General features: G+C 36.7%; 1 protein-coding gene across 4 annotated transcripts in view; it reads right to left on the reverse strand.

Moving 5' to 3' along the window:
* The window catches only part of LOC105033142 (uncharacterized), a 62,829-nt gene that overhangs the window by 23,095 nt on the left and 22,744 nt on the right, over window positions 1–16,990 (reverse strand). For all 4 annotated transcript variants that reach the window (XM_073247299.1, XM_010907819.4, XM_073247298.1 and 1 more), the window contains exons 8-10: window positions 10,834–10,916; window positions 8,156–8,234; window positions 7,314–8,073 (exon numbers count right to left, since the gene is read on the reverse strand). In XM_073247299.1, coding sequence (XP_073103400.1) covers window positions 7,314–8,073; window positions 8,156–8,234; window positions 10,834–10,916 — 922 coding nt within the window. The remainder of the gene's footprint in view (window positions 1–7,313; window positions 8,074–8,155; window positions 8,235–10,833; window positions 10,917–16,990) is intronic.

Here is a 16,990-nt window from a genome sequence, read left to right on the forward strand (position 1 = left end):
CTAGAGGGGAGGCAAGAAACAATCTTCTTTCTCAACAAAGCAAACTCATAAGATACAACTCATCACCATTCCTTCACTATCCCATGCACCACATATATGCTCTGCACTAACTAATAAATAAAATAAATTAAGAAACTAGGGTGCCTAAACTAATATATTGAAAAAGTACCTTGAGAGCCAAAGCAACCTGTATATCAAGTTACTTAAGGGCCAAGTAATCTAATAACATATATCTAAAACACATATAAAATTATTTTATGATTATATTTTGGATCGCTAAATAACTTTGATACTCCAATATATTCTATTGATGCTCCTAGAAGTTAGATGAGGGCTTAGATTATCAAAATAGAGAATTTGGTGCATGATCCATTGTGATTACAAAACATAAGTCAATATGTTGATATCATATCACTTGATATATTGGGATTCATCTATTTTCATCCACCGAGTAATAGAGGCTAAGATCATCTATCTCTCATATCTGAGGCTGCCCAAAATAACTATAGTTTGTACAAATCAAGATCTCAATCAAGGTGAGAAGCACAGCAGTACTCCACCTCCTCCCCATCTTCTCCACATCATTCTCATCATCCTCTCGTCTCCTCCCCACCCCACATCATCCACTTGTCAACTGCACCTCTCCTTATCCTCCGATTTCTCCTACTTCACTTCCACCACCTCTCTCTCCTATTCCCATCCTCTTCCTCATCTACATCCATATACCACCTGGGCATACACTATAACCAAACCAGCTACATGTCACAGCCACTCCTTAGAACCTTGCGTGCATCATAGATAAACATTTAAAGAAAGTTGATGTTGCTATGATTATATAGAACTACAATCCTTTTACTATTTTAAATTCATTTTTTAAACTACTCGACCCATACTACTAACTGTGTGCCTTTTTTTGCAAGAAATGAAGATAATCAACCTCATTCAATTACCTTCGGTTAGTAATAAACAACACAGAGGATTATAGCTTCCCAAAACCAACTTAGTCACCATATATGTTCTTTTACTTCAATGCTAAAATTCAATGCAGTCATGTCTGGTAGTAATGCTACAAATTGAAGTTTTGAACCATCAGAATGAAAAGCCTTTAGAAAAGGATAACTTCACCAATTTCAACTTTTGGATCTAGTGGTCCTCAAACAAGATTGGATGTCACTCATTAACTAAAGTTATAATAGGAACCAATAAGTGTTTATTTTAAAGAAGGACATCACTCAATATTTGACTTCAAAATGAGTTAATAAAACCAAATAGATAAGGATGTATAAATGGATCCTTAATGACTGCAAATATTAAGATGAGTGGTTGAACTTGCCAGAAAGTAATCTTATCTGCTAGACAATGCAAATAAAGCCTACCAAGCCTTTCATAGTAGCATTTGTACTTTATTACATCCTCATGACCTGCAAAATAGCTCTTAACATTCTTTGCTCTATTATAAGTTTATAACCCTTACCTATCTGCATTTATCTTTAAATTGTTGTTTGTGGAGAATGACTAGTGTTCATGGACTCAATGGGATGAGGTATCAACTTTCAGAAATTCAATTCGTCTTCTCATTGATGACCAGTTCCCTACTTCCTCCAAAATCATTTCAAAATCCAGGTTGGTTTACATTGGTTCCCACTTGTAGCAAGTTACAAGTGTACTTTTTCCGCTCTAACAAAGCACACATCAAATCAGAAATCACCCACCCTTGTGAAGATCAATCATTTTTGAGCCACAATCAATCATTTTGATTGGGATGTATGTTGTTGTATACTTCCATACCCTGCAGATCGCAAACCTGTAGAAGCGACAAAGCTGCAGGTTAACAGTGAAATGCCCATCTGCCACATTTGGTTTATATTACCTATGTATCCATCTCCAGAATTATGCAATATCAACTGTTTTTTTCACATGGACAAATTATTTGGCTATGTAACACCTATGCTAAATCTCAAACAGTAAACTAAATTACTTTGCTGATAGCATTTGAATTGTTGCTTCTGATTCCTTTACAAGATGAAAGAATAGCTGATACACTTAGTCTTAAACATAAGTTTCCTCATCACATACCAGTCTGGTGTTCATCATGTTCGTATCTTCCAACAATTGATCTCTTTACTGCCTAAAAGGCCTTACTGCTCTAAAAGGAACTCCATCAAATGCTCAAAATTTCAGTATAATTATTAGAAACCCAGCTCAAATTCCTTTTTTTAAATTTATGAACTCTATCCACACTGATCCTTCTTTGTTTTCTGGAATTCTGAAACCATGTGCCTGGCAATAACGCTTTCATTTTCTTCATATAAGACCAGTTCTGCTGTCTAACTCAGGAACTGCCATACCATAACCCACTTGTGTTAAAAGCTAACTGCAAATTATTATGGGATATCATTATTGAAATTTATATAATTTTCCCACCACTTTGATTGTTACTAATTACATATTTATTATAAAATATATCTTGTTTCTGATATTTTCTCCTGATGTCTGTTCATCAGTACAGCAAGAATTGCAGCTCAAAAAAGAATACATTTTATCTCGTATGTAACATTAGAAATTTTGTAGACACATTGTTGAATGGATTCCCAATAACAAGCCTTTTGATCTTTGCTCTTTGTCAAGAGTAGGGTTTTCTGAACCATCCCAAACCGGACAGTTCAAGCCGTGCCGAACCATACCGGCAAAATACCGGTCCGACTCTGGGAACAAAACGGCACGACGGCCGTCTCGGAGGGAGGGAGAAGAAAGAGAGGAAGAGAGAGAGAGGGGGAGAAGGAGAGGGAGAGGAAGAGGCCTTCGATGGCGGAGGGAGGGAAGGACCAAAGGAGAGAGGGAGAGATCCTTCTTACTGGATGTCCGGAGTCCGTCGGAGGTCTCAGGATGGATGGCCACGCTGCCGCAACACCTCCGACGGCCGGCGAGTGAGCACCGATGGCAGCCGAGGCCAGAGGAGCCAAGGGCCTCCGCCCTCCTCCAGTGCAGAACAGGAGTTCACCCCAATTCCATGCTTTTATTCGATTTTATCGTGCGAAGTCGGCAACACAATTGCCGAATTCACCATAATTTTTTTTTTTATAATTTTGGTTGAAGTTGGCAACCCCTGGAGTCAAGGTGCGAGCCATCCGAGAAGCAAGCTATTATAGCGAGTGGCCAGAGCAGTAAGGAGCTGAGGAGCAAGGCAATAGATAAGATAGAAGAAGGGGCTAGGCTCCTAGTAGAGTAGGGGAGACGGTTAGGATAACGAACTTAGATTCATGACAGAAACCAGTAAGGTATGCAATTTGATGAATTCAAGTATGAGACATCTTGAGGGATGCAACGAAAGAGCACTTCCGCTTATTAACCCACTGCCCCGAAGCTTTCTTATACACTAATCTTGATAGTTTCCATTTTCGATTGAGAATGTGGCGGGGTCCAGTAAGCTCTCTAATAGTGCATCGAAATGGGGCCGAAGAGACGGTAACCTTTAGATCGGCTAAGATAAAATTGAGTCATCTTTAATTGAGCGAATCCTGCCCAATTTGAATTCTGGTTGCCGACTTCAACTAAAATTATAAAAAATAAATAAATTACAACAAAGTCGGCAACTCATGTGATGAAACCAAAAAAAAATATGGAATGGGGGCAAACCCCTACTCCATGCTGGAGGAGGGTGGAGGCCCTCCTCCAGCCTCGGCCACCCTCCGTGCTTGCTCGCCGACCATCAGAGATGTCATGGCGGCGTCGCTACCCATCCAGAGATCCGGTAAAGAGAATCTCCCCCTCTCCTTTGATCCTTCCCTCCCTCTATCCTTACCAAGCTCTTGCTAAAGGCTATCTCTTCCTCTCCCTCTCCTTCTCCCCCCTCCCTCTCTCTCTTCCTCTCTTTCTTCTCCCTCTCCCCTTCTCTGCCCTGTCGATTCGGCCCGGTATGGAATCATACCAAACCATACCGCCGGCCGGCATGGCATTCGGTTCCAGTTCACCAATCCTTGGTCAAGACTATTGCTGTCTATAGAAAAATTAGGAGTTTCACCCTAGTTGTATTATCTTAAACTGTGTAACTACCAGCACAATTTACATTCCTCCAACTAATCTTATGCTTTATAACAAACCCCAATCTCCCCTAAGTCATTGCTACCTGGATTTCAGCACCAATCCATAGAGAAACACTACAAGACCAAACTCAAACACAGAAAGGTCTTGACCTCTGATGGTTAGGATTTTAGTCGTGAAACAAATTAACATAGTACTACGGTGCCATTTCAAGAAATGAGTGTAAAATGACACACGAATTGGAACTGGTAGAGCATTAGATAAAGCTTATATTGTAGGAAATGAAAATCCACGGACCGAACATGGAACAAACTACCATAAGAACATGCGGAAAACCAAAGGAAATCACTGAAAAGTAGTGTACAATTGTTTCTTTATGATTTTTTACATATTTAAACTTGCTTCAAACCAGTTTCCTTGGCATTCTGGATTTTTTTTCTTGCCCTTGCTTCTTCATTTTCAGGGAACCTAGTTTAACTTGATTCTCCGATAAGCTTCCCAGCTAATGCTACTAGTATGGTGAACATAATTCCAGGCAACTATCTGGCATAATGATTTAAGGCTGAGTCATATTACAATCATATGCATTCATTGTTAAGTCACAATACAGTCAAAAGGAAATCAAGAATACCAAGTAAAATAACAAAAGTCTAGTTGAGACTTCATTATGATTTGCTGCCATTTCAAATTCCAACAAGCAAAATATGCAAAGGACACACATTCATCAGAAACTAAAAAAGGGGTATGTATTTAGTCTGTTGGTGGTGAAGTCAAGATGTTATATGTACATATGCAGATACAGCATACAATAACTTGTGTTGGACAACACACTAAATATTAAACCTCTGGTAAAAGATTTAACTGCTCCAAAATAAATGGACCATTGAAATTGGAAAATCACACCACAAATCATGATTTAAACTATCAAAGGTGTTTAGACACCAAAAATCACATATTTTGGATGTCTCTAACCTATGCATCCAGTGACTGAAGAATGGATAGATTTTGAGGGATGATATGATGTTTTGTTATGATCTGATAGCCAAATATACAGAATTCAATATATACATGTTTTACAATGCATCAATCAAGATCAATGATGTGGATTTTGAATTTATATGCCCTATCATATATTTCACATATCACAAGTGGTACCATGCATTTTTGCACCCAGTTGACCCAAAAGTGAGAGACCATTAAAAGGCGTAACTTTTGGTTTTTAAGTGTTTATAATTGTGAAATCATGATCAATATTGTAAATCTTCATTTCACACCACCCATCATTGATTTTGAAAAATTAAATCTTTCAACAAATATCTAACATTTAGTGTTAGTCTACCCAACATTATTATATATAGGGTAGACGGTTAAGTGGATTGCTTTTGAGAGCATTTGACACCAAAAGCTTCTCCATTTTCTACCATCGAATCAACTTTAGATCCATGAAAGACAGTTACCTTCTGAAAATGACCAATCTACCCTCTACCTTTCTTGTTGGCTCTTGCTTGATCAAGACCCCACCCCATCTTCTTCTTCCTTCGCTTGCCCTACACCACCCCCCCCCCCAATCAACTAAGTTCTCATTCCAAGAGCTCCTTTCAGTTTCTCCCTTCATCTTCACTTGTACCACTACCATCCCTACAAGGTAAGCCCTCTCTTCAATGGACTCTTCTCTATCCCCATTGCTCTTCTCTATAAGCCAAAGCTGACACTCCAGTTCCTCCCTCCATGTTGCTCCCTAACCACGTAACTGGTGGCTGGAGATGATGATGAAGATAAGTAATGGGTCAAACAAGGTTGGTGGTGATTATTGGTTGACTTGGGCTAACCATATCGACCTAGCCATGACTATCAAGTGAGAAGGCAATTGTCAGGTGCTGGGGCTGATGCAGTCATAAATAGCAGTAATTACTTGGCCAAGGGACATATAGACAAAGGGCTACAATGAAGGGGCACTATGGTGCAGAAATTGGGGTAACCGAGTGCCAACAGACAGCTAGCTATGATAGTGGTCAGCTGCAAAGAAAGAGGGGTTGGAGAAACCAAAGGATCCCAATATGGATGGGGTCAAACCACAAGAGATGGAAGATATTTCTAGAAATTTGAAAAGGCTTTCTTTCTTATCTTCTTTGCTTTACATATGCTATATGAGCCATCCAAATTTTAATTTAACAATAAAAGATTGAGAATGATTTGGGACCAAGTCCTCTCAAAAGCAACCAATCTATGTACTGCATAAATAATTCATCACAAGACTAACTACAATTACATCAGTAAACATACAAAAATGAGTTAAAAGTTAAGATGTAAGTGCCTTTAAGATATACATGGAAAGGAAAATGAATATATTTTCTTTTCTGACATTTAGTGATGAAAAACTAATATGGAAATTGAATCTTAGTCAGCCAATAACTATTTTCAAGATGAGGAATACATGTTAACAGAAAGCTGATTGACCAGTAGTTCTAAATCAAATTTTTATTCTGACCAGATAAACTAACCATTATCAATTGAAGACTCATAAGATATCAGTGCATAAGCATTTCATCAACCAAAGGCATTTACCAATTTATTGATCTGAATGGAAATTCAGGTTCATGATACAGGTCATTTGTCAATTCATTCAGTTACGAAGCATGTTCAACAATCAGAAAACAGTAGCAAGTTAAATTGTCCTTAGACAGCTTTTGACAGCTTAGACATTTTTCTAGAGCAAACAAACTGTATTAATGCACAAAGGCACTGAGGTAGAAAAGCACTAAATATAAATGTATGATTAACTACAACACACTGTCCGAAGTCTGAGTCCCATCACTTTTATTAATCCAAAGAAAGGCAATCTCGCATCACAGGGTCTACTCAGATATCAGAAACAACACACCCTTCCCCTTCCTGCTCCTCTTTTCCCTCCAATACAGAAAGGCAAGAGGACAAAATTAGAAAAAAAGGAAAAAAAAAAAAAAGCCGACCATCATCAATCACCAAATCCAATTTTTGAGGACCACAAATCCTTTTCAAATTGATTTCTGATATCCTGGGAAAAAATCAAGATAGAGGAATATCAACAAGCTTCTTTGATCCCTCTCTGACTGCATCCCTTGCCTCAAATAGGAACCATTACCCATCAGAGGTTATAACACGGGGGGGCTTCCAGCATCCAAACAGTGCCATAGACTAATTCAAATAAAGTAATTTCCGAGATACAGCACAAAAATTTCATGCACAATAAAGAAATAAAAGCAAATGAACAGTTGGAAGGTAAAAAGATGTACCATTGGAGGCAGCTAGATCTTGATCTCTATGGCAGCTGGAAGCTTCAGATCTTGGAGATCCAGACACATTTCTATTTCTTGAACCAATATGTATAACTAACTTAGTACCTCTCACACTCTCACTTTTGCTCACATTTTTAATGCTGCATTCTTTGAAATGTAAACTTTGTAATTTGCCATCCTTAATTTTTACTATGGGTGCTGTATCAGCATCATGCATGGCAACTTCATTGGTACAGCTGTTGTTATGAGTACCCACTTGATTATCATGGGATTTCATACCATCATCTACAGTAGTTCTGGTTATGGAAGATGAAATGATTTCTGGCCCATTAGTTCTTAATGCATTCATATCATCAATCTTTTGATCTCTGAAAGTACCATCAAATGACCTTGCCTCATGATGCCTTTCAATATTTTGGTATGTTTCTTCTGCTTTACCAACCAAATTTAATTGATATCCTTTCTTCTTTACATACTTCTTATTCAATGCTGAATTCTTGGAAATGCTCTTTCCATGTTCTTTAAAATTCTCCAATGGTTTATCACTGATACCTTTAACAGAGAACTTAAGGGTCCTCCCACTATCATCTTTTAGTATGATCGGACCAGCTTGTTCATCATTTGAATACGGAGACACAGAAAATATTTCCTTCTGAGATGGCAATCCAGCAGCAGCCCTTAAGGTTGCAATTTGATCACAGTCAACTATATCTCTCCTCCTCCAAAGTTCCCGGACAGCATCATCTACATCCTTAACCTGGTAATTGTGAAACATTTGACTTAAAATATCAAATTGCATAAAATATATCCCCTAAAATTTAGAGAACAGAAAATAACACCTGGTAGCAATCGCCACGGCATGCAGCACATTTATAGTATAGATTCTGATCTGCTTGGAACTGCTGATATTTTTCATCACTGCATAAGATGTAGAAAAGAAAAGATTAAGAATATAGTGTAACATGTGATGAGAAGAACAGAAATTCCTTTGTTTCATGAACGAAGAATCAGATGATTAACTAGCTTTAAATGTAAATTAGAAAGCAAAGAAAAGATTTTTTTCTAAGAAAATAGCATTTGAAAGTAACAGGCTGGTTATTGGTCACAAAATGTAGCAACACAAGGCATGATTCCATAAATACAGAGAAGGATCATGTCAGCATCAAATGACCAGCAGTACTTTATTAAACAATAGAACCGAAAAATAGGCAACAAATTAATGCAAGGATTAAGGAGGTTGCTTTCATAAATGAAAATACATGTAGTGTAAGAAGGCATCTTGTACAAGACAAGGTATCAATACTGGTACTTTTAAGTTTTAATATCCTAGAAAATATCTTTTAAATTATATAAAAGTCTCGACACCTCCTCCTGCATGTAAATTTCTAATTTTTTATTAACAAATCACTCCCATTCATAAAATATTTCTTTCCCTGTTGATCCATGGCGACACATAACCCTTGGGATTGCCAACTACTGAGGGAGATCCATGGATCACATCACCCAGAATCTATATCTGAAGAATAATCTAAGGATTTGCAAGGAGAAATTCAAGATCAGCAGATTCCGCTTTATTCAGCTAAAAGAGATCAGCAAGCTCAAAACCCAGAATGCCAATTCCAGCATAGGATAAAAGATTTTAAGGATAATCAAAGAAAAAAAGAAAGACAAAATCCCGATACCCTTTCAGAAAACCAAGAAAGGACAGAATCAGAGAGGAGGGAGAAAAGCAGTGGCAAACTGAGAACAAAAACTGGATTTAGAAACCTTTGGCATCCAAAATAACCATAAATATCAAGCCTTGTCCCAGCTATTTGGGATTAACTTCTCAAAGGATCTCTAGGTTTCCAATCACCATGCCTTTACTAGCAAACTCAGGTCTACATGGAGTTGGACCAAGACCTCAATGGTCAACTTCCAAAACTGGAAATTTACATGGCTCAAAAACTTAAGACCATTCTAGCAAAGCATCAAAAGGCCACATGAGTAGCTCCTCAGCAGACTTAACCTTGAAGTCCATCACCCAGATATGGTCATCAGCAAGTTCTGGAATGCCTTTAGATAAGTATTAAGCTCCAACCTCATACAGAACCACTTCCATGTGGTTGAGTCAAGAACAGGCATGAAGATGGCAAAGTTGAAATTATCTGCAAAGTGTAAATAAGAAACATGCAGACTACTTGTTTAACAATTTGTCTGATTACATGCTAACTTTGAAGGGCAAAGGTTGCAGAATCATAGGTTGAATGATTTATGATTTCGCTTTGATGTAAACTTTTGGTTTTATAGTTGAGAATTCCAAATCTACGATGTTCGATCTATATGCAGTACTATGCATTTTTCTTGAAAAAATCTACATGCATATAGTGATGCAGACAATATAATTCTTGGACCTTTTGGAAGTAGAGAAGCATTGATCTTAGATTATGATCTATATCTATTTATCATTCAATCAGAAGCTCCAACATATCCCAACTTGGACTAATTGAGATCAAATAGTGCAAGTACTAAGCAACTAGTTGCCTCTTGCCCCAAGCGAACCATCCTTGATGAAACAATATCACTAGCTCATGTTGTCCCTGTGAGAATGTCAAAAATATACTAATGCAAAATCAAAATAATCTAAAAAAGAATTACAATGAAAATAAAATCAAACTTAGTGTAACACCTACCTTTTTAATTCTGAGTTAGTACCATTAGAATTACATGTGCATGTGTATGTTAGCATAATTGGAACTTATTGAAAATCATAAGAAAGAAAAAAAAAATCACTCAAACACCAAAACAACTAAAATTAAATAAAAATTAAGCTGTGTTTTAGTACACTATGTTTCTCCAACTCATCCATATACTTTGGCTGGATGAATAAGCTTATAAATTTTAAGCAGTCAAAATCAAGTGTACTTCTTGTGATGCTGGTGGTACCGCAGATAACTTCAGGTTGGATATCAATATGCAGGAAGTGAGTGTTGTGATGCAGTACAATCTCTAGGCACAACGGGGAAGACCCATTTTATAAGTTTTCCCACAGGATGAAAAAGAAAGCTGGATTCAAATGCACATGATATGTCCTATGTCTACAACTCTCTATTTCAGTCCTATGCCTTATGACTCGCCAAAATCACCCCTCTCACCTTCTCATGATATGCTCCAAAATTTAGCAACTGTTGGATGTCGGGAAGGAAGTGAATATTAAATTCACAGATTATCATAATAACCTTATTATATCACAATATACTGAGGAACATCACTATAATATCATTGTAACATTAAGAATTATATTTAAAATAGCTACTGGAAAAAATAAATGTGGATTAAATTCAAGTAAAACCTCCCAAAATATTGTGTTTAAGAAAAAACAAGAAGATATCCTGTTAGTTGCAGGTACAATAAATACTACAGCGAGTCAATGCAACATGACAAAGAATCTCCTAGGCAAAAAAGTGTAAGAAAATGGAACTTCGACACAAATTTCCATCGCATTAATAGAAAAGCAATCCAATATGTTGAAATGTACCTAATACCATCGCATACACAATGCACCCATCTCTCACAAACATCACAGCAAACCATGGGTATCATTTCAGAATCTCTATAAACCTACAGAAGTAAGCACAAAAAAGTCGCAGTTAAACTTTATGCATCATGTTAGATGGTTCAAGATTCTTATGCATCAGCATAAAAAATAAAAAATAAGTTACAAAGGAGAAACATAAAAGGCTTAAAGAAATAAAAATTAAAAAAAAAAAGAGAAATATTTCCATCTGATATGAATGCTTCATAAAAATTTATACTGAAATTAATTGAAAATGTGCAACATTCTAGAGTTATATAGATAAAAGGATTGGAAAGAAGACTTTGACAAAATGAGATCTTGCCCTAAGAACCGATATTGTACTCCAAGTGGTGGTATATTATATTGGACATTCGATGATCCATAATATTGAAGGGTGGAGGGATGAAGTCTTGGTCTGGCAGAGGAAAGAGGTCTAGAGTGGAAAAATCAAGGAGATTTGTCTGTGGGATGAGTCTGAAAGGTCCTTATGGCATGATTACCTCCGATTCTCTTCAAGAGTCTACAGAAGACTATAGAAAGAGTGCCTTGTGGAGAACAAAAGAATATTATCCCACAGGATAAAGTGGCAAAGCTCCTTGAATAACAGACTACCAATGAATTCAAAAACTACCCTATAATATCAAATAACTCGGTGCATAAAGACAAGGAAGCAGTCCAGATAAGGGGATTAACATGACAGATTGCAAGAAGCATGCCTTAGAATGAGGACCGACAACAACCACCCAAAAAAAGGGAAGGAAACAGAAAAAGAAGCAACCATGCAAAAAAAAAAAAAAAAAAAAGATGAACCAACAATTCAAAACATATCTAAACCCATGCAACATCTGCAGACCTTTCTCTAAGGTTAGGTAATACAAGGTATCCTATCCTAAGATTAGTTAGTTTACAAGGGCTATCATCATATTCTCTTCCTTCACACTATAGTGCTTTACTGTACCAACAATGCTAACAATGATTATTGCACTTAGGGTATTGCATGCTAAGAATGTCCATATGTCATTAGGTCTCTGTTGTTAATAACAGGATTGTGGAATATTCCATTTTGAAGGGTTAAATCAATAAAACTGCACCTTATCAGCCTCTTCCTTTCAAAACAACTATTGACTCCTTGAATTTCCTCTCAAAAGGGTTTCAGGCAAGTTAATGAGTTGTCTCAATATCAATCTTCGAACTGTCTTCAGAAAATTTTGCAGCAAACAGCTACACAATTATCGGTAATGGAGTTCAGCCTTTTGTGTTTTGATTTATGAACCAATCACTTAGACTGTTCAACATTCATATGAATAGCACACTACATCCTTTTCTTAATGCTTCATTGTTCTTTAGTATCCTGCTCAAGGTTTTAAATTCAGTGGGATAAGGCTGTCCCAATTTTTCCACAGAACGGAATGCACTGCCGTTCCAACCCATCCTGACACCTAGGACATGGGATGTCCCAAGATGTGCCGACCAGGATGCTAGGACGATGGCAGGACGGTCCTATCCTAGGATATGGGATGATACCCTATCCTGGTGTCCCATGGGATGCCCCATCGGGACTTGAATCCTTGCACTTGCCGATTAGACCTTATCTCCCATTCCAGCGTGAAGAGGTTCAGGCTTCACCTTCTTAATCACTTCCTTTTGTGGTGCATGTTGTTAAGTTTCATGAAATTTTTTATTACTGAACCAATTAACCAAGTTATTGAGCTCCTATTTCTCATTTACCCTTACCATTTGAAATTCAGCATCTCCAGACGAGGAGAGAAATCGTGAAGGAAATGAATAAGGAGCATTATATCTTCTTGATCCTAGTAGGGTTTCTCCCTTAGCTTTATCAAGTCATAAGGAATCCATAGTTTGATGGTATTGTCACCTAACACATCCATCCCTTCATTTTTCAGGTCATGGATCTCGTAATGGTCTACAAATGTCAGGTACCTCATCCAGTATGCGTAGTTGCTAAGCATCATCAAACAGCATCTCCTCCACAAACAAATAAATGTGGTAAGAACAATTTATTTAGTATATAGTGGTGCCTGAAATGCCAAAGTATTATCTTTGAAAGAATTCCGATATTTTAAAACATTTATTCATAATTATTTCATATGACATGGCATTATCTTATGAAACAGAAAGATGAAGTGTACTTGGTGTCCAAATATTTTCCACAAAGAAGTTTTAGAATAAATAATAAAACTCTTCTAAATGATAATGGTGGAGAATACATGTCTAACGAGTCTCATCTTATCTAAAAGACCAAGCTTTTTTTTTTTTTCAAACCTCTTGTTTTCCACCATCAATAGAATGGAGTTGTAAAAAAGGAAAAGTCAACATCTTTTGGAGGTCCTGTGTGCTCTTTCATTTGGAAGAAATATTCCAGAATATTTATGTTGATACTGTGCTAACTGCTTATTTCCTTGATAAAGTTCCTTCAGATTGTTAGGTAAAAGTGTCTCCTTTAAGTGTTTATGTCCACAAGATATCATTTTGCTTTGGTGTCTAGGGTCTTTCATTGTTTCTGTTTCGTGCATAATCTAAGTCCTAGACAAAAATAACATACCATGTCACTCTAATGTATTTTCTTATGACATTCTCATCCTTGAATGGGATGATGTAATCACCCAATCACTAATGATATACCTCTCTAGATGTTACCTTGAGAAGATATGTTGCACTACTTTAAAGAAAGTTTCTTTATTGAGGATATAATTCATCCTTGAAAAAATGAAGTCATCTGGTTCCCTTATGTTCTTCCTTTACCTGCTGACAAGCCTCTAGACATGAATCCCATCAAGAAATCTCCTTAAACAATTGTAGAAATCAAAAGAAAGAAGAAAAATATATCCTGAAGAGATCATCCTAAGCAATCAACTTACTCACCTGGAGACCCTTTTGTAGGTATGGTCCCTATATCTATCCCTATTATTATGATGAGTTGCAAGTTGCTCCTTGAAATCAGAAGAAAATATGTGATTCTCATACTATTACCCACTTGGTATCATTTGGTTCTTCTTCTCCTACTTTTAAGCCTTGTGCTCTTGCAATTTCTTCTATGCCCAATCCAAGGACTTTTCAAGAAGCTGTTTCTAATCTTAACTAGAAAAAGCCTATGATGCATGAGATAGAAACATTTCATAGAAGCTTAGGAATTGGTGCCTACCTGAAGGGAAACATGCCATCAGATGTCGCTTAAACCATCAGATATAAACTAGATGGCTCTATTGAGAACTACACAAAACATGGACAGGTAGCCAAGGATTATACCCAAACCTATCAACTGAATAATTTTGATAGGACTGTTTAGAGACATCCCCGCCAGTAGAAAACCTCCATCCAATTATAATGGCAACCTCATTTGCAATTCATCTTGGGCGGTCGTAGTTTCAACTCTGACAGACTCATACAACATATAAGCAACTCCCTTCAATCTTGCTCCAGCAAAAAAATAAATAAATAAAATAATCTTTCCCTCACACAGCTAATAACATGAAATGAATTGATCACATCTAATAATCTAATCTAGAAAGACTTCAGGACTCAAACCTCCATAGAAGTCAACTTCAAGTTGACTCCCCTTTTCAGCAACCAAAGAGGGATCATACATATGCCGAGGACTGTGAACATGATGAGTTTGACATCACAGGAAGATTAGAAGCATATAAGCCTCTTTCACCCTGAGCAGATGCCCTGCCCTCTAAATTGAATCCACCAGTCTGCTGTCCTGAAAATTCACACTATTTTTTTCTGTCCACCAAACCATAGATGAGTCCCTTGCTGTCCAATCTTCCTCAAAGGATTACACTAAACTAAATCACCTAAAGCAGGTGTAGCATTTAGCATATGGCCCAGACAAGGAACCCATTATCCATTGGCTTCTAAAACTGGACGACAAGATGAGCTTGGACGACTACCTTGGAGAATGTCTAGTGGAACTTCAGGGTTTTCTGATGTGTCACCTTGAATTAATGGTTTCCTCTTAATTAACTCACTGTGGATGCAAGCTTCTCCATTAAATCATCCACCACCTTTCTAAATCGACCAAATTTAAAGTGATAATCTTGTTACTTCTCTAGAACCTTGACCTTGAAGCACACATCCATTGATAAAATACCTGATTCTAAATTGCATAAACAAGGCCACTCACCAGACTGGATGACCCTACTACCAAATGGATGTGTAAGCCAGCCGAAATCAGGTTATGATCAAATTTTAGATCTAATTTTCTGTGCATCTTGTAGTCTTCTTTCTGCTGTAAACGGAGAGGGAAAGGAAACGAATTAGAGAAAAATAGTGGAAGAAGAAAGGGAGGCATCTGACCTCTTTATTTTTTAAAAAATAGCTCTCTTGCACCAACTTCTATCCCCTAAAAAAATTATCACTCATTATATTCTTTTTTAATTGGCCATCTTTCCTGTTCCCAATTGGACCTGATAAAAGGGAAAAAAATAAAGAAACCGTAAGTTGGTTGGCTACTTGGCTGATAGAGTCTATTAAAACTTTAAAAGACTTGGCTGGATTTTTGTCCTACACTAACTAGGTCCTACTAATTCGAAAAACAAATCCCAAGCCCCAACCAAGAATCATGGGGAGCATAAATGCTTGGTTAGGCACTTATTTAACCCAAGTTGACTTCTATAAGAACTCCTGCATAAAAGATAAACTAAAGACTCCACTGATGCCTAAACCAGCCCATACAAATCTTATAACACTCCTAAAATATTCATAAAAATCAGCAAGGACAAACACCATCAAAGTCTGAAGATAGTGTAACAACATAAACTAACTAAAGGCTGTATGTGTATGTATATGTATATGTATATGTGCAATATATGTATATGTATACGTATGTGTATGTGTATATGTACCTGTATGTGTATATATGTATATGTATATGTACATTATATTTATGTGTATATATGTACATGTATATGTATATGTAATTACGTATGTGTATATATGTATATGTATATGTATGGGTGCGTGTGTGTACATATACATATACATAATATTGACTGTTGTTTGACCAAGAAGGACTGCACAGATGGGTTTGCTCTGATACTCTTTTTTGGTCCTTCATTTGCATCTAGGGCTGCAAGTGGATTGCATTGACTTGCTCCTGGAAACCAATCCGAAATTAATGGGGCCCAACGGAACCCGAGGTTATTTAGATTAGGCTTGGATTTGAAAACATGACCCTTTTCAGATGTGGATTGAATTTGGATCCTTGAGCTCCGAATCTGAAAATGAACTGATCACCACTTCAAAACCAGTATATTGTATATTTCCAAAAGGCCTCCTCAAATATAAGAGATTATCTTCTTCTCATGATATAATTTCTCAATAAGTTATGCTGTTAATCATAATCATGTGTAATTATCAATTAAATTCAATGTAGATTCTAGAATATGTTTTGATAAAGTTTACATGTTTCTTACTATTATTTTTTTATTGCACAATATATTTAAGGTATGCAATTTATATATACTTATTATGACTTGTGGTTGGGTTATTTTTGAACCAATTTGACCCAAAATAAACTGATGGACTGATAAAATTAATATTAAATCCAATCTGATCCAACTCAAAGGGAAATGGATTAGGTTTGCCTTCAATTTTTCACCCAATTCAACTGTGGATTGGGTTCGAATTGTGCCCTAAAAGGTGCTTATGCTTCAAATCATATGCCGTATCCATATTTATTGAAAATTAGAGTATGTGTGTAGCACTTGTTAGGTATCCTATTTTCCTATTTATCAAAAATCAGAAAATACTCGATACTTCCCCAATACATTTTAGATACTTCTCCAATACCTCCAAAAATGAGGGGGAGGGTCAATTTTGTAGTATATTGATATTAACATTAAGATACAAAGTATGGATTACAGTAACATGGAATAATGACTAACAGTGAACCTGTAAAAGTTAGTGCTGCCATATGAAGTATGGGCTATATATATTTTTTTTTATAGCCTGCTATGCTTTATGAATGCTTTGTTTATGTATACATACGTACATAGTATACATAAACACATACAGATATATGTGTGTGTGTGTGTGTGTTTGTGTGTGCACGCGCATAATTACATATAATACATATATATAATATATACATATA

Source organism: Elaeis guineensis, chromosome 13 (assembly GCF_000442705.2).
Source record: "Elaeis guineensis isolate ETL-2024a chromosome 13, EG11, whole genome shotgun sequence".
NCBI lineage: Eukaryota > Viridiplantae > Streptophyta > Magnoliopsida > Arecales > Arecaceae > Elaeis > Elaeis guineensis.